The sequence below is a fragment of the Pseudophryne corroboree genome, chromosome 9, assembly GCF_028390025.1.
Source record: "Pseudophryne corroboree isolate aPseCor3 chromosome 9, aPseCor3.hap2, whole genome shotgun sequence".
In the NCBI taxonomy this organism is placed as follows: Eukaryota; Metazoa; Chordata; class Amphibia; order Anura; family Myobatrachidae; genus Pseudophryne; species Pseudophryne corroboree.
The window spans coordinates 455,314,445-455,333,614 of record NC_086452.1 but is presented as its reverse complement, the minus strand read 5'-3'; the positions used below and the strand labels follow the sequence as shown (position 1 = coordinate 455,333,614).

Here is a 19,170-nt window from a genome sequence, read left to right as displayed (position 1 = left end):
CTTCTGGCGGGAAAAGGTATACCGCCAATAATTTTCTATCGGGGGAAACCCACGCATCATCACACACTTCATTTAATTTATCTGATTCAGGAAAAACTACAGGTAGTTTTTTCACCTCACATATAATACCCTTTTTTGTGGTACTTGGAGTATCAGAAATATGTAACACCTCCTTCATTGCCCTTAACGTGTGGCCCTAAAAGAAAATACGTTTGTTTCTTCACCGTCGACACTGAAATCAGTGTCCGTGTCTGGGTCTGTGTCGACCGACTGAGGTAAATGGGCATTTTACAGCCCCTGACGGTGTTTGAGACGCCTGGACAGATACTAATTTGTTCGCCGGCCCTCTCATGTCGTCAACCGGCTTGCAGCGTGTTGACATTGTCACGTAATTTCCATAAATAAGCCATCCATTCCGGTGTCGACTCCCTAGAGAGTGACATCACCATTACAGGCAATTTGCTCCGCCTCCTCACCAATATTTTTTTCATACATGTCGACACACACGTACCGACATACAGCACACACATAGGGAATGCTCTGATAGAGGACAGGACCCACTAGCCCTTTGGGGAGACAGAGGGAGAGTTTGCCAGCACACACCAAAACGCTATAATTATCCAGGGACAACCATTATATAAGTGTTCCTCCCTTATAGCATTTTAATATATATACATATCGCCAAATCAGTGCCCCCCCTCTCTGTTTTAACCCTGTTTCTGTAGTGCAGTGCAGGGGAGAGCATGGGAGCCTTCCCACCAGCCTTTCTGTGAGGGAAAATGGCGCTGTGTGCTGAGGAGAATAGGCCCCGCCCCCTTTTCGGCGGGCTTCTTCTCCGGAGTTTTAGATATCTGGCAGGGGTTAAATACATCCATATAGCCTCAAGGGCTATATGTGATGTATTTTTCGCCATACAGGTATTATACATTGCTGCCCAGGGCGCCCCCCCCCAGTGCCCTGCACCCTCCGTGACCGCTGTGTGAAGTGTGCTGACAACAATGGCGCACAGCTGCAGTGCTGTGCGCTACCTGATGAAGACTGAGAGTCTTCTGCCGCCTGGTTCCGGACCTCTTCATCTTCAGCGTCTGCAAGGGGGGTCGGCGGCGCGGCTCCGGGACGAACCCCAGGGCGAGCCCTGTGTTCCGACTCCCTCTGGAGCTAATGGTGTCCAGTAGCCTAAGAATCCAATCCATCCTGCACGCAGGTGAGTTGAAAATCTCTCCCCTAAGTCCCTCGATGCAGTGAGCCTGTTGCCAGCAGGACTCACTGAAAATAAAGAACCTAAAAACTTTTTCTAAGTAACTCTTTAAGAGAGCCACCTAGATTGCACCCTTCTCGGCCGGGCACAAAAACCTAACTGAGGCTTGGAGGAGGGTCATAGGGGGAGGAGCCAGTACACACCATGTGATCCTAAAAGCTTGCTTTTGTGCCCTGTCTCCTGCGGAGCCGCTATTCCCCATGGTCCTGACGGAGTCCCCAGCATCCACTAGGACGTTAGAGAAATACTATCTTCATTGTTAAATTACTTGGCGCAGTCGCAGTGCGAATATTGCGCATGCGTACTAAGCGGATTTTCATTGCGATGCGATGAAAAAGAACGAGCGAACGACTCGGAATGAGGGCCATAGTCTGAAGCACAAGACAGAGCCCCTGGACATAATGTGAGAAATATGCGCACGTGCGCGCACACACACACAAAAATGTCAGACACAGTTTCCCCCAAGTACCTTCAGAGAGACACAGAGTTAAGGAGCCAGCACCCACACAGCACCCCAGTAGGCAGTTATATAATAAAAGCCTGGCACTGACTGTGCAACCTTAATAGACTACACAGTGTAAAATAGTGACTAACACTCTCTCTCTCCCCCCCCCCCCCCCTTTCTATAACCCCCTGGTACCGCACAGGATAGCTGGAGTTATGTGGAGGGTCAGCGTCTCTGTGTAGGATCTGTAGGGAGAAAATGGCGCTGGTGAGCTGCTGGATCCGCTCTGAGGAGAAACTCTTCCCACACTTTAAGATTATACTGACCTGAGGTAAAACACATTGCTAGCAGTAGAATACCTTCCCTGATAGCCCAGATGACCAGTTTTAAGTGTATCACACTGGCCCAGGGCGCCCCACACAGCAGTGCCTCTGAGCCCTCCGGAGCGCAGCTACAGCGCTGCGCTCCTACCCTGATGCCGCCATTCTCACCGGTTCCCCGATTGTCGGGTCGCCGGCAACCTACTCACCACAGACGTCTTCTGGCTCTGTTAGGGGGTGGTGGCATGCTGCGGGAGTGAGCGGTCTCTCTCAGGGGCTTGCGATCATAACCCTCAGGAGCTCAGTGTCCTGTCATCGGAGATAGGAGCCATTAACCTCTAGGGTTGGTTCCTACTCCCCCCTAAGTCCCACGAAGCAGGAAGGCTGTTGCCAGCAGCCTCCCTTAACTCTTTAAAAAAAAACAATAAAACTAAAAGAACTCCTAGGAGCTCCCCTAGCTGTGACCGGCTCCACAGGGCACATTTTCTAAACGGAGTCTGGTAGGAGGGGCATAGAGGGAGGAGCCAGCCCACACTATTAAACTCTTAAAGTGCCCATGGCTCCCAAGGTACCTCTCTATACCCCATGGTACTGTCGACCCCAGCATCCTTTAGGACAGTGTTTTTCAACTACTGTGCCGTGGCACACTAGTGTGCCCAGAGCAGTCTCCAGGTGTGCCGCCATAGAAGCAGAGCCAGGCCCTGGAACGATCAGTACTGGTGGGTTTAGTGGTTGCAGAGCCAGTTCTAATTTTGGGCCCGGACAGTGTTGAGCTCTTCTGGCTTTCTCAGATGTGGCTCAGGCGTTACCTCTGGAAAAGCTGCAACATGACATCCTAGGACACGCAACTGCACCGTGCATCACCATTATATTTGAGTGTGCCTTGGCAATATTTAAATCTTGTTCAGTGTGCCGCGAGTTGTAAAAGGTTAAAAATCTCTGCTCTAGGACGTAAGAGAAATATAAACGGATAAACCAATGTAGAGTAACTTGGCCCATCAGACATGGCCAGTATGGACTACAAGAATGGTGGCACTGGGGCTTGGATGGGAGCATGAAGGACGTAGCATCATTCCTCCACTAAGGGGCGCTCGGCGGATCGATGGCTGACGATGCTGAGAACCGCTTCCTCCAAAATATTCCAGAAATGCTTTGTTTGTGATCTGATGTCTGAGAAGATGCTGACATTTGGGTAACAGCATCATGCTCATGATTTATTGTCAGAGGCGTAACTAGGGTAGGGCGAGTGGGGCACGTGCCCTGGGCGCCCTGGCAGGCCCAGGAGAGGGGGGCGCCGCCGGCGTCCAGGGCATCATGACCCACTCGCCCTGTTAACCCTAAATGTGAGGGGAGGAGAAAGCGCAGCGTCTCTCCCTCCCCTCACCGTCGCTGGGAGCACTAGCAGCGCTGCCAGCAGCGCTGCCGTGTCCGGTCTCCGGCGCTAGCCAATCAGGGCTTGCGGACCGGCTCCTGATTGGCTGCTGGTCCGCGAGCTCGGATTGGCTAGCGAACCGGCGCCAGACAGCCGCCGACGTCCGGAGACCTGGAGCAGCGATGTAAAGGAGAGGCGCTGCGCTCTCCTCCCCTCACAGGTGAGTGACTGGGCACGGGGGTCCGGCGGCGGCACGGGGGTGGCCTGGCACTGTGGGGCATTGTATCCAGCACTGTGGGGCACTGTAACTGGCACTGTGGGGCATGTAACTGGCACTGTGGGGCATTGTATCCAGCACTGTGGGGCATGTAACTGGCACTGTGGGTGGGGCACTGTATCCAGCACTGTGGGGCACTGTATCCGGCACTGTGGGGCACTGTAACTGGCACTGTGGGGCATGTATCTGGCACTGTGGGGCATGTAACTGGCACTGTGGGGCATGTATCCGGCACCGTGGGGCAATGTAACTGGCACTGTGGGCCATTTTCAGTGACCACACCCCTTCTGGAGCGTAGCCACACCCCTTCTTGAGTGTGGCCACGCCCATTTTTTGGGCGCGCGCACAGGCTTCTTTTACTGTTTTTTTTTTTCAAGGGGGGGGGGGGGGGGGGCGCCATTTTCCATCTTGCCCTGGGCTCCAAAAACCCTAGTTACGCCTCTGTTTATTGGCTGCCATACATGCCTCGGGGAGTCCCCTCTCCTACCCGGAGAGAAATAATGCAGTCTAGGAGGAAGATAAACACTTCTGACCATTTACGGCCTGATTCAAAGCCACATGCAAATGGGGCACATCTGTGTACTCATGACATGCTTGTAGCGTACTTCCACCCGTCTACGCGGCTACACTGTTCCTATACTATACATCCGCTTGTGAGAGTGACCGTTGGCACGGATTTGCACTAGCCCTATACTGGGTGCAAGAAATCCGTCTGGATCAGCTTTACCACTTAAAAAGGCCGCATTCTGTCAACAAGCCCACGGTGCATATGCTAATCGCTAACATACCGCTACTGCGCTGTTACACCCATTTAGCCGTAAGTGGATGTCCGGCTGACATTCGTGTGAATAGCCCCGAAGATGTGGATGTTCCTCAAGGACATGTGTGGTGCGTGCGGCTGCATCAGGCCCTATCACCTTTCCCTGCGCTCAGTAGCGGTGTCTGTACTTCTTGCGCCACTGATCTCATACATGTACATTGCCGGGTGTTACATGCGGTTTATGGAACTGACTTGTACGCAATACGATATTTAGAGTTGAGCGATTATCAGCAGTGCCGTAACTAGACATTTTAGCGCTGCGTGCAAGAAACAGCATCGGCGCCCCCCCCCCATATACAAAACAGGGTCAATGCGTGTGCCAAAAATATAGTAGTGTTGCTTCATGGGGAAGGGGTGTGGTCAGAGCTCCCTTTTACACATTACATAGTACAGCAGGTATAGTCCCCTTTTACACATTACGACAACAGAGTCCCCCTTTTTACACATTATGGCAGCAGAGTCCCCCTTTATTTTACCCATTACAGCAGCAGAGTCGCCCTTTTTTACATATTAGTCAGGCAGAATCCCCTTTTTTACACATTAGGCAGGCAGAGTCCCCCTTTTTTGCACATTACAGTAGCAGAGTCACCCTTTTTTACACATTATGGCAGCAGAGTCCCCCTTTTTTACACATTAGGCAGGCAGAATCCCCCTTTTTTACACATTACAATAGCATAGTCCCCCTTTTTTTACACACTACAGCAGCAGAGTCCCCCTTTTTTTACACATTAGGCAGGCAGAATCCCCCTTTTTTTTACACATTAGGCAGGCAGAATCCCCTTTTTTTTTACACATTACAGTAGCAGAGTCCCCCCTTTTTTTACACACTACAGCAGCAGAGTCCCCCTTTTTTTACACATTAGGCAGGCAGAATCCCCCTTTTTTACACATTACAGAGTAGCAGAGTCCACGCATTCCTCTGTTTTGCATGAGAGAGAGAGTGAATGAGTGAGTGAGTGTGTGTGTGTTTGTCTGCTCTGGAGTAAGTGTGTGTGTGTGTGTGTGTTCTGTCAGTCACCTGGAGGTGGTTGCAGCATCCAGGCACAGAGCCTCTCCTGGGGTCCAGGACACATGCTGCAGCGAAACTACAAGTAGCATGATAGCAGGTCCTGGAGCAACCTCCGACAGCGCTCCACACCGCGCCAGCAGCAGCCAGCCAGCGGGAGTCCCACGCTCCTCACTCACAGCGGGACTCCCGGCGGCAGCGGGACACAGGGCAGCTGTGTGCGGACAGTGATAGATGCTGGCTACAGTCGCACTCCCGCTCCCCTCACATGCAGAGACGGGAGGCAAGCGGCGGCCCGGGACTGTCACTACTGATTGGCCGTACGGGCAGGTGTACTGCCAGATGGTGCGCCTTGCCCACATTTGCGCTGTGGGCAAGGCACCCTCGGCACAAACCTAGTTACAACACTGATTATCAGCATGTGCACCGTGGTCCTTAGTGATGTCGCTTGTAGTAAGAATTTATTTGCAAAGTGATTAATAGTCAGGGAGCATTTGGGGGAGGTAATGGGGAGCGCCTGCAAAAACGCAGGTGTGTCGTGGTTGTTTTTGGAGTGTCTCACCCTACACCTGTAATCTCGTCCACACAAACCATGGCACCAGCGCCTCAATTCCCGCAGCCATTCTGCGCAAGCATAGGGTTATCGAAGGATCTACGACCACTGCTGCATATTTGCACCTCTGTGAAACTGCCTGTGGGCGTGTCAATAGAGACCCAGGTGTCTGTGTCATTAGCATATTTGTGCATATCCACTGCACACAGGATTGCAGCTGTGAATACATTAGGGTGCATCTCTGCATCAGGCCGCATGTACTGCAATCGGGCTACGAGTCTCGCAGTTTTTACAAAGCCGGCTATTACAAGACGTCATTTGCAGTTTTAGCCCATATATAGAGTCTGTAATCCTGCACTTCTGATATTGGGGGTCATTCCGAGATGATCGCTCGCTAGCAGTTTTTAGCAGCCGTGCAAACGCATTGTCGCCGCCCACCGGGGAGTGTATTTTCGCTTTGCAGAAGCGCGAACGCTTGTGCAGCAGAGCGCCTGCAAAAACATTTTGTGCAAAACAAGACCAGCCCTGTAGTTACTCTCCATGTGAGTTGATTCTAACGACGGAGCGACAGCTTTTGACGTCACACACCCACCCCGCCAACGCCCAGCCACGCCTGCGTTTTTTCAGCCACGCCTGCGTTTTTCTAAGCACTCTCTGAAAACGGTCAATTGCCACCCAGAAACGCCCACTTCATGTCAATCTTCCTGCGTTCGCCTATGCGACAGGAATGTTCGTTAGACTCTGTGCAAACCCACGATGCTCATTGTACCTGTACGACGCACCTGCGCATTGCGGTGCATATGCATGCGCAGAAATGCCGATTTTTAGCCTGATTGCTGCGCTGCGAACAACAGGAGCTAGCAATCAACTCGGAATGACCACCATTGTTATAGCTGTCTACTTTAGTGTCTACTCGTAAACCCATTGTATAAGCACATAACCCGGCTACTTGTGCGCTTTACTTTTAACAGTCCCCCCCCCCTTAGTGCTGAACATGTGAACCGACATTCCTGTTACCCCCAAGTCATCTGCAGACAGTTTTTTACGTGTTTGACACTTAAAGGTTGACAACTGGAACAGGAGGAGAGACGGTCCGTTACTGCAGATGCCGGGAGCAGAGCAATAATGGTTGTACGCAGAGTAGACTAAGGGGCATATTTATCAAGCTGATCGGTTTCTTAAATCATATCTCTGCATGCTATCTCTGCATGACTTAAATATCCTTGCAATTTAACAATGGCCTGTTCCAGTCAATCAGTATGAAGTTTATTTATGAAGCGTTGAGTTGGAAGACCCGGAACTTCCGATCATGTTTGTAAACAGCAAGGTTTTGATTAGCTATGTTCTGCCAGTAAAAAGATTTCCATTTTAAATATCATGCATAAACACCATGAGAAGCGCCGGATTGTACGAATAAACCCCTCCCAGCCTATTACACTAGGAACCAGTGCAAGGGGCCAGGACCTGGATACTGGACGCGGTGAAGTCCGATCGTCCTCACAGGAATCCCTAGTGTAATCCACGTCTGAGACCGGATACCGGAAGCACTTATCCAGTGTGAGGATATGGGGTAATTAGATCGGTAGAGGGATATATTGGTGCAGGGTGTAGGTGCTTAATCAGGATCCAAACACAGCTTTTCAGGTGAATAAATTAAAGTAATACTTTACTGGCAGGATACATGAAACAAAGCTACAAACAGCCTAGCCCCATTCAGGGTTCTAACTCACTTCTTCACCCCTCACTATGGGGGGAATTCAGACCTTATCGCAAATGTGCGTTTTTGCAGCGGTCCACGATCAGATAGCCGCCGCCCATAGAGAGTGAAAACCCGCCCCGTGCAAGTATGCGATCGCATGCGTACGCCGTGCAAAAATGTCGCTCAGACAGCAGACATCTGCAAATACGTTTGCAACTCACTCACCATCAAATTATTTTTCCATTCTGTGCAGCCCAGGACTCACTCCTACAGTGCCATACAAACAGGCTGATTGGGGCCGGAGCTGACGTCACACACCCGCCCTGAAAGCGCTTGGGAACGCCTGCGTTCTTCCTGACACTCCCAGAAAACAGCCAATTACCACCCCCAAACGGCCTCTTCCTGTCAATCAGCTTGTGAACGGCTGTACGATCGAAATTTTCGCACCAACCTGTCGCTGTGTGCATTGCGGTGAATACGCATGCACTATCGATAATCGCCCACTGTGCGAAAAAGCACAGCAGCAGCAGTCAGGTCTAAATCGAGCCCTATATTGGGGCAATAAAAAGTCTCACAGTCACAAAGTCCCAGTCCTGTCTCTGACAGGTACAGTAAAGGCCCATACACACTTGCCGATAAAATGAGTGACGTCGCTCATTTTCCCCTCCCTGAGCGACTTTGCACATTTTATCGGCAAGTGTGTATGCCGCCAGCGACGACCGATGCGCAGCCCCGTGGGTCAGCAACAATCGTCGCTGTCGGCAGTGCATGCATCCTCTATCTGGACTGTCGTCCAGGAGCTGTATACAGAGCTGGCGGAGACATGACATCACTGAGCGATACGAGAGGTCATATCGTTCAGTGTGTACAGGCGGCCGCCGACCGGCCGGCGCGGGACGGAAAACACTAGACGACGTCTCTCTCACAGAGCGACATCGTCTAATGTGTATGGGCCTTAAGACACTGTCTGGCCTGCTCACACTCAAGGCTCACTGACCTGGCTTCTTTCTAGCAACATGTAGCCCAGCCCCATAGTTTGGTGGTCTCCCCGGTCTCCTACTGGGCTAGACACAGGTCTCATGCCCCTCAACAACTTCATAGCACACTGAGCTCTGGCTGGCTTTCCCAACCCCAGTTGGGCAGGATACATAGGCCACAGCCTGTCCTGACTGCAGCAGTCTCCAAGACTTCCAGTAATTATGTGTACTCACACCTGCCTTTTCTTCCCTGTGTGGGCGGATCCCTCCTGCTGCACACAGAATCCGTGTCAGTAATGCAATTTACCTTCATACTGCCAAACCAGGAAACCTACTGAATCGGGATAGTAGACACTGCCCAAATAATGGATTCTGCTGGTCATCTTTCTCTCAAAGAGCTTACGTAACATCTGAGAGCCTGTGTTAAGAAGACACGGACTAAGAGCCAGAGGGGGAGATGTATCAAGCTTCGTAAATGAGTGGACAAGTGGAGATGCTGCCCATAGCAACAAAGCGTCTTCTATCTATCATTTTATAGACTGTACTTGACAAATGCTAACTAGAAGATTATTGGTTGCGATAGACAACTTCTCCACTCTTTAGAAGCCTCGATACATCTCCTCCATTGGCTCTTGGTCAAAGGATAGACTGCAGCATCACGGGTATTCGTTCACCCCACACAATGGCTGCATCTACTGCACCGGACAGCCGGGTCCCGTTAAGATGCGATGTTATCTGCATTATCGGGAGAATATTTGCTCGCTAGTTGTTTTGAAGCAAATGAAAGGCCAGCGCGTCAGCAATGAACAGGCAACTCGTTTTTACAAATGATTTAATAATTTATACAAAAAAATTAAATTCCTCCCAGTATTTGGTGCCGCTGTGTGAGCCCTGGCTGCCCCCGCCGTCACTGGCCGGCTTCCTCAATAGGCTTCCGGCAATACGGGCAGCAGTTGTGCTGTAGGACCAGAAGCTCGTAGTCTTCGGTGTGGAACATCTGGCAGGAAAGAAACGGCAGGGACGGTGGTCAGGAGAGGACATAGGATGGGAAACTAAAGACAAAGGTGCGTTCTGGGCACTTAGGGGGGTCTGATAATGATGGGTGGAGGAGGACATCAGAAAAGTCAGGACCCAGTATTATACTCCATTTTACCAACGTTCCCTTCACAGCACTGTAATACCTTGTCCCAGTTACTTCTATCTCCTCTCTGTGACCTCTGGGCACATCCGGCCTCTCGTTAGCTCTGCGTCGCTCAATGTTACTTTCTGTCAGCTAATGGTTATTGTGTTACTAACGCACACGTTACAAATAGTCAGGGTATTTTTATGTAACATAGTAACTAAGGTTGAAAAAAGACAATTGTCCATCGAGTTCAACCTATTTGTGGTTTCCTATGCAGTCTTATTATAGGACTAGTGATTTTTATGTTAGGACTAGTTATATTAACTATAATGCGTCCCTACGCACCATAACCCTGGATATCTTTATCCAATATGAATTTATCTAACCCATTCTTAAAGGTGTTAACTGAGTCCGCAGTTACTACTCCCTCAGGCAGGGAATTCCAAACACGTATTGTCCTTACTGTGAAAAAACATTTTCGCCTCAATGTGCGGAATCTCCTCTCCTCTAACCTAAGCGAGTGACCAAGTGTCCTCTGTGCTGATCTTATAGAAAACAGGTCCCTCCCGAGCTCTGTGTATTGTCCCCTTATATATTTGTAGATGTTGATCATGTCCCCTCTTAGTCTCCTCTTTTCCAATGTAAACATGCCTCTTTTCCAATGTAAACATGTATAAAATAAGGTGTATTTTAGGTTACTGGTATTTCACGTTTATTTGCTCGTAGTAATGAAAATGGTCAGTGGCAGTCAACAATTAACAACTCCACCTTGCTCTACAATGGACTCACTTTCCCTCACAGACCCTTGTCTGGAGCCAGGAAGACCCCTAAGAGAATTGGGACCAGCATGGAACAGCGTGGCTCTGTCAGAGCTGTACCCCCATGTTATGCTGCCACTTGTTTTCAGGGACGGAAAGGCCGGTCCTAGAACAGTAAGTATTGTGGCCGGACTTTAGACTGTAGTTACGTCACTGAAATTGAGGACTTTATGCCCTGCCCTGCAAATTGGGTTCTGCAGGCCCTATTTCATGCATCGATGAAGGGACTCCAAAGGGCTGTGACCTGTACTAAACAGGTATAGGGGGTAGGCTTCTAAAGTAAAAAAACTAATTCCTACAATGAGAGCGGGTTTGGCACCGGGAACCCAGGTGATGTCAGAGAACAAGGGCAATAAATAACATCGATGGCAATGACGATACACACCTGGAAACAGGACTGGCACATGGTTATGGAGACATCGGGAAGGACGGATCGGTAATATTGCCACTTCAGAGGCTTGGGCCAGCGCTTCACCATAACGTCCCTCCGACTCATTGACCTCAGGACTGAACGAGACACAACCACGGGGACAAACTCGGAGCCCCCTTGCTGCATGTGATTGTAGGAAAAGAGAAGGAAGCCAGGGGTCAGGCATTTAATAGCAATGTGTATTTATAAACCATTGATCGATCTATTTCCAATAACACCTGGAAAATCTATGACACTGATTTTATACAATACGCCAGAGGTTCCCAAACTGTGTGCCGTGGCTCCCTGGGGTGCCTCGGGACACTTGCAGGGGTGCCCTGGGTTGGTGGTCCAGGACCAATTCAAATTATTCATGGTCAATATAATAGGCAAAACCAGTGCTGGTGGCTGCCAGTCATAAACTATGTGGCCAAACAGAAGCAAATCCTGTCCCTCACCACACAACTGACCCTAAGGATGACATATAAACACGATCTACTTAATGTAATATTTCTTTCTAAATTTCTCAATAAGAAATTTATATTCTAGGGCGCCGTGATTAAAAAAAGTTTGGAAACCACTGCAATATGCTGTATAATCCAGAAAAAATTGGACATACAGTACATAGTAATTCTATGTGGGTTGGTCAGGAAATTTCTCGGTTTCCAGTCTATCAAAAATTTGGTCTTAAACATTAGGATGTATGTATTTGTACTATTACACTGAGATTATGATAAATCTGACATGTCTGTGATTTGTATATAATCTTTATCTAGGCCTGTGATTTGCATATACTCTTTATCTAGGCCTGTGATTGTATATTCTCTTTAGCTAGGCCTGTGATTTGTATATACTCTTTATCTAGGCCCGTGATTTGAATATACTTTATCTAGGCCTGTGATTTGCATATACTCTTTATCTAGGCCCGTGATTTGCATATACTTTATCTAGACCCGTGATTTGCATATACTCTTTATCTAGGCCTGTGATTTGCATATACTCTTTAGCTAGGCCGGTGATTTGCATATACTCTTTAGCTAGGCCGGTGATTTGCATATACTCTATATCTACACCTGTGATTGTATATCCTCTTTAGCAAGGCCGGTGATTTGCATATACTTTATCTAGGCCCGTGATTTGCATATACTTTTTATCTAGGCCTGTGATTTGCATATACTCTTTGGCTAGGCCAGTGATTTGCACATACTCTTTATCTAGGCCTGTGATTTGCCTATACTCTTTATCTAGGACTGTGATTGTATATTCTCTTTAGCTAGGCCTGTGATTTGTATATACTCTTTATCTAGGCCTGTAATTTGCATATACTCTTTATCTAGGCCTGTGAATGTATATTCTCTTTAGCTAGGCCTGTGATTTGTATATACTCTTTATCTAGGCCCGTGATTTGCATATACTTTATCTAGGCCCGTAATTTGCATATACTTTTTATCTAGGCCTGTGATTGTATATTCTCTTTAGCTAGGCCTGTGATTTGTATATACTCTTTATCTAGGCCCGTGATTTGAATATACTTTATCTAGGTCTGTGATTTGCCTATACTCTTTATATAGGACTGTGATTGTATATTCTCTTTAGCTAGGCCTGTGATTTGTATATACTCTTTATCTAGGCCCGTGATTTGCATATACTTTATCTAGGCCCGTAATTTGCATATACTTTTTATCTAGGCCTGTGATTTGCATATACTTTTTATCTAGGCCTGTGGTTTTCATATAATCTTTAGCTAGGCCTGTGATTTGTATATAGTCTTCATCTAGGCCTGTGATTTGCATATACTCTTTATCTAGGCCTGTGCTTGTATATTCTCTTTAGCTAGGCCGGTGATTTGCATATACTTTATCTAGGCCTGTGATTTGCATATACTCTTTATCTAGGCCTGTGATTTGCATATACTCTTTATCTAGGCCTGTGAATGTATATTCTCTTTAGCTAGGCCTGTGATTTGCATATACTTTATCTAGGCCCGTAATTTGCATATACTTTTTATCTAGGCCTGTGATTTGCATATACTTTTTATCTAGGCCTGTGATTTGCATATAATCTTTAGCTAGGCCTGTGATTTGTATATACAGTATTTGCCGGCGTATAAGACGACCCCCCAACATTTCCACTCAAAATATAGAGTTTGTTATGTACTCGCCATATAAGACTACCCCCTCTTCCGCACACCTTCCACACCCACCCACCATATAAAGTTGTAAGCCCCCCTCACCTGCAGCTTCCCTGCAGTGCTGCCGCTGTCCCCCCTGCCTAAGCCGCTGTCCCCCCCCCCTTCTTATGCATACCTTGATACTCCAAATCTCTTATACTGTAAGAGACATGTCAGTGCTGCCGCTGTCCGCTGTCCTCCCTGCCTAACCGCCTGTCACTGCTGAATGTCGGCTCCTGCTCAGTGACATGAGCCGGGTGCTGCACTGTAACAATACGTGCAGCACCTGGCTCCTGTCCCTGTGTAGGAGCCGGACTTCACACAGCTTCACCCGCCGGCAGCGCCGTACACTCACCGTGAGATAGAGGCACTTCACGCGGGAAGTGGTGGGGGCAGCCAACATCATCTTCTTAAACCCCTGGATTGCTGAAAACGGGGGTCCGCCTGCGAGGCCACGCCCCCTTATGCTAGGCCACGCCCCTGTTTCGCAACTTCCCGCACCGGGTGTATAAGACGACTTCCCACCCGGCGTATAAGACGACCCCGGCGTATAAGACGACCCCCCGCTTGGAGGCATGTTTTTCAGGGGGAAAAAATAAGAATTTACTCACCGGTAATTCTATTTCTCGTAGTCCGTAGTGGATGCTGGGGACTCCGTAAGGACCATGGGGAATAGCGGCTCCGCAGGAGACTGGGCACAAAAGTAAAGCTTTAGGACTACCTGGTGTGCACTGGCTCCTCCCCCCATGACCCTCCTCCAAGCCTCAGTTAGGATACTGTGCCCGGACGAGCGTACACAATAAGGAAGGATTTATGAATCCCGGGTAAGACTCATACAAGCCACACCAATCACACCGTACAACCTGTGATCTGAACCCAGTTAACAGTATGATAACAGAGGAGCCTCTCGAAAAGATGGCTCACTACAACAATAACCCGATTTAGTTAACAATAACTATGTACAAGTATTGCAGACAATCCGCACTTGGGATGGGCGCCCAGCATCCACTACGGACTACGAGAAATAGAATTACCGGTGAGTAAATTCTTATTTTCTCTGACGTCCTAGTGGATGCTGGGGACTCCGTAAGGACCATGGGGATTATACCAAAGCTCCCAAACGGGCGGGAGAGTGTGGATGACTCTGCAGCACCGAATGAGAGAACTCCAGGTCCTCCTCAGCCAGGGTATCAAATTTGTAGAATTTAGCAAACGTGTTTGCCCCTGACCAAGTAGCTGCTCGGCAAAGTTGTAAAGCCGAGACCCCTCGGGCAGCCGCCGAAGATGAGCCCACCTTCCTTGTGGAATGGGCATTTACAGATTTTGGCAGTGGCAGGCCTGCCACAGTATGTGCAAGCTGAATTGTACTACAAATCCAACGAGCAATAGTCTGCTTAGAAGCAGGAGCACCCAGCTTATTGGGTGCATACAGGATAAACAGCGAGTCAGATTTTCTGACTCCAGCCGTCCTGGAAATATATATTTTCAGGGCCCTGACAACATCTAGCAGCTTGGAGTCCTCCAAGTCCCTAGTAGCCGCAGGCACCACAATAGGTTGGTTCAGGTGAAAAGCTGACACCACCTTAGGGAGAAACTGAGGACGAGTCCTTACTTCTGCCCTGTCCGAATGGAAAATCAGATAGGGGCTTTTGCAAGACAAAGCCGCCAATTCTGACACGCGCCTGGCCGAAGCCAGGGCCAACAGCATGACCACTTTCCATGTGAGATATTTTAAATCCACAGATTTAAGTGGTTCAAACCAATGCGATTTGAGGAACCCCAAAACTACATTGAGATCCCAAGGTGCCACTGGAGGCACAAAAGGAGGCTGTATATGCAGTACTCCCTTGACAAACGTCTGGACTTCAGGAACTGAAGCCAGTTCTTTCTGGAAGAAAATCGACAGGGCCGAAATTTGAACCTTAATTGACCCCAATTTGAGGCCCATCGACACTCCTGTTTGCAGGAAATGCAGGAATCGACCCAGTTGAAAATCCTCCGTTGGGGCCTTCCTGGCCTCGCACCACGCAACATATTTTCGCCAAATGCGGTGATAATGTTTTGCGGTCACATCCTTCCTGGCTTTGATCAGGGTAGGGATGACTTCCTCCGGAATGCCTTTTTCCTTTAGGATCCGGCGTTCAACCGCCATGCCGTCAAACGCAGCCGCGGTAAGTCTTGGAACAGACAGGGTCCTTGCTGGAGCAGGTCCCTTCTTAGAGGCAGAGGCCATGGGTCCTCTGTGAGCATCTCTTGAAGTTCCGGGTACCAAGTCCTTCTTGGCCAATCCGGAGCCACGAGTATAGTTCTTACTCCTCTCCGTCTTATAATTCTCAGTACTTTGGGTATGAGAGGCAGAGGAGGGAACACATACACTGACTGGTACACCCACGGTGTTACCAGAGCATCCACAGCTATTGCCTGAGGGTCCCTTGACCTGGCGCAATACCTGTCCAGTTTTTTGTTGAGGCGGGACGCCATCATGTCCACCTTTGGTTTTTCCCAACGGTTTACAATCATGTGGAAGACTTCTGGATGAAGTCCCCACTCTCCCGGGTGGAGGTCGTGCCTGCTGAGGAAGTCTGCTTCCCGGTTGTCCACTCCCGGAATGAACACTGCTGACAGTGCTATCACATGATTTTCCGCCCAGCGAAGAATCCTTGCAGCTTCTGCCATTGCCCTCCTGCTTCTTGTGCCGCCCTGTCTGTTTACGTGGGCGACTGCCGTGATGTTGTCCGACTGGATCAACACCGGCTGACCTTGAAGCAGAGGTCTTGCTAGGCTTAGAGCATTGTAAATGGCCCTTAGCTCCAGGATATTTATGTGAAGTGATGTCTCCAGGCTTGACCACAAGCCCTGGAAATTTCTTCCCTGTGTGACTGCTCCCCAGCCTCTCAGGCTGGCATCCATGGTCACCAGGACCCAGTCCTGAATGCCGAATCTGCGGCCCTCCAGAAGATGAGCACTCTGCAACCACCACAGGAGAGACACCCTTGTCCTTGGGGACAGGGTTATCCGCTGATGCATGTGAAGATGCGATCCGGACCATTTGTCCAGCAGATCCCACTGGAATGTTCTTGCGTGGAATCTGCCGAATAGAATCGCTTCGTAGGAAGCCACCATTTTCCCCAGGACCCTTGTGCATTGATGCACTGAGACTCGGCCTGGTTTCAGGAGGTTTCTGACTAGCTCGGATAACTCCCTGGCTTTCTCCTCCGGGAGAAACACCTTTTTCTGGACTGTGTCCAGAATCATCCCTAGGAACAGCAGACGTGTCGTCGGAATCAGCTGCGATTTTGGGATATTTAGAATCCACCCGTGCTGCCGCAGCACTACTTGAGATAGTGCTACTCCAACTATTAACTGTTCCCTGGATCTTGCCCTTATCAGGAGATCGTCCAAGTAAGGGATAATTAAAACGCCTTTTCTTCGAAGAAGTATCATCATTTCGGCCATTACCTTGGTAAAGACCCGGGGTGCCGTGGACAATCCAAACGGCAGCGTCTGAAACTGATAGTGACAGTTCTGTACCACAAACCTGAGGTACCCTTGATGAGAAGGGTAAATTGGGACATGGAGGTAAGCATCCTTGATGTCCAAAGACACCATATAGTCCCCTTCTTCCAGATTCGCGATCACTGCCCTGAGTGATTCCATTTTGAATTTGAACCTTTGTATGTAAGTGTTCAAAGATTTTAGATTTAAAATAGGTCTCACCGAGCCGTCCGGCTTCGGTACCACGAACAGCGTTGAATAATACCCCTTGCCCTGTTGCAGGAGGGGTACCTTGATTATCACCTGCTGAGAATACAGCTTGTGAATGGCCTCCAATACCGCCTCCCTGTCGGAGGGAGACGTTGGTAAAGCAGACTTTAGGAACCGGCGAGGGGGAGATGTCTCGAATTCCAATTTGTACCCCTGAGATACCACCTGAAGGATCCAGGGGTCTACTTGCGAGTGAGCCCACTGCGCGCTGAAATTCTTGAGACGTGCCCCCACCGTGCCTGAGTCCGCTTGTAAAGCCCCAGCGTCATGCTGAGGACTTGGCAGAAGCGGGAGACGGCTTCTGTTCCTGGGAACCGGCTGTCTGCTGCAGCCTTTTCCCCCTTCCTCTGCCACGGGGCAGAAATGAGGAGCCTTTCGCCCGCTTGCCTTTATGGGGACGAAAGGACTGCGCCTGGTAATACGGCGTCTTCTTAGGTTGAGAGGCGACCTGGGGTAAAAATGTGGATTTCCCAGCCGTTGCCGTGGCCACCAGGTCTGATAGACCGACCCCAAATAACTCCTCCCCTTTATAAGGCAATACTTCCATATGCCGTTTGGAATCCGCATCACCTGACCACTGTCGCGTCCATAACCCTCTTCTGGCAGAAATGGACAGCGCACTTACTCTTGATGCCAGTCGGCAAATATCCCGCTGTGCATCACGCATATATAGAAATGCATCTTTTAAATGCTCTATAGTCAGTAATATACTGTCCCTATCTAGGGTATCAATATTTTCAGTCAGGGAATCCGACCAAGCCACCCCAGCACTGCACATCCAGGCTGAGGCGATTGCTGGTCGCAGTATAACACCAGTATGTGTGTAAATACATTTTAGGATACTCTCCTGCTTTCTATCAGCAGGATCCTTAAGGGCGGCCGTCTCAGGAGAGGGTAGAGCCACCTGTTTTGATAAGCGTGTGAGTGCTTTATCCACCCTAGGGGGTGTTTCCCAACGCGCCCTAACCTCTGGTGGGAAAGGATATAATGCCAATAATTTTTTAGAAATTATCAGTTTTTTATCGGGGGAAACCCACGCTTCATCACACACCTCATTTAATTCCTCAGATTCAGGAAAAACTACAGGTAGTTTTTTCTCACCGAACATAATACCCCTTTTGGTGGTACTCGTATTATCAGAAATGTGTAAAACATCTTTCATTGCCGCAATCATGTAACGTGTGGCCCTACTGGAAGTCACGTTTGTCTCTTCACCGTCGACACTTGAGTCAGTATCCGTGTCGACGTCTGTATCTGCCATCTGAGGTAACGGGCGCTTTAGAGCCCCTGACGGCCTATGAGACACCTGGACAGGCACAAGCTGAGTAGCCGGCTGTCTCATGTCATCAACTGTCTTTTTTAAAGAGCTGACACTGTCACGTAATTCCTTCCATAAGCTCATCCACTCAGGTGTCGACTCCCTAGGGGGTGACATCTCTGTTACAGGCAATTGCTCCGCCTCCACATCATTTTCCTCCTCATACATGTCGACACAACGTACCGACACACAGCACACACACAGGGAATGCTCTGATAGAGGACAGGACCCCACTAGCCCTTTGGGGAGACAGAGGGAGAGTATGCCAGCACACACCAGAGCGCTATATATATATATATACAGGGATAACCTTATATAAGTGTTTTTCCCCTTATAGCTGCTGTATTGTTAATACTGCGCCTAATTAGTGCCCCCCTCTCTTTTTTTTACCCTTTTCTGTAGTGCAGGACTGCAGGGGAGAGTCAGGGAGACGTCCTTCCAGCGGAGCTGTGAGGGAAAATGGCGCCAGTGTGCTGAGGAGATAGGCTCCGCCCCCTTCTCGGCGGCCTTTTCTCCCGCTTTTCTGTGGAATCTGGCAGGGGTTAAAATTCATCCATATAGCCCTGGGGGCTATATGTGATGTATTTTCGCCAGCCAAGGTGTTTTTATTGCTGCTCAGGGCGCCCCCCCCCTAGCGCCCTGCACCCTCAGTGACCGAAGTGTGAAGTGTGCTGAGGAGCAATGGCGCACAGCTGCAATGCTGTGCGCTACCTTGGTGAAGACAGGATGTCTTCTGCCGCCGATTTTCCGGACCTCTTCTTGCTTCTGGCTCTGTAAGGGGGCCGGCGGCGCGGCTCTGGGACCGGACTCCGAGGCTGGGCCTGTGTTCGGTCCCTCTGG

The 19,170-nt window shown here is 49.5% G+C and overlaps 1 protein-coding gene across 2 annotated transcripts in view; it reads right to left on the bottom strand.

Moving 5' to 3' along the window:
* Positions 1 to 9,545: 9,545 nt before the first annotated feature.
* The window catches only part of IFT122 (intraflagellar transport 122), a 141,540-nt gene continuing 131,915 nt past the window's right edge, over positions 9,546 to 19,170 (bottom strand). For both annotated transcript variants that reach the window (XM_063941220.1, XM_063941219.1), the window contains 2 exons: positions 11,054 to 11,218; positions 9,546 to 9,724 (listed from right to left, as the gene is read on the bottom strand). In XM_063941220.1, the coding sequence (XP_063797290.1) occupies positions 9,635 to 9,724; positions 11,054 to 11,218 (255 nt within the window). In that variant the 3' untranslated portion in view covers positions 9,546 to 9,634. The remainder of the gene's footprint in view (positions 9,725 to 11,053; positions 11,219 to 19,170) is intronic.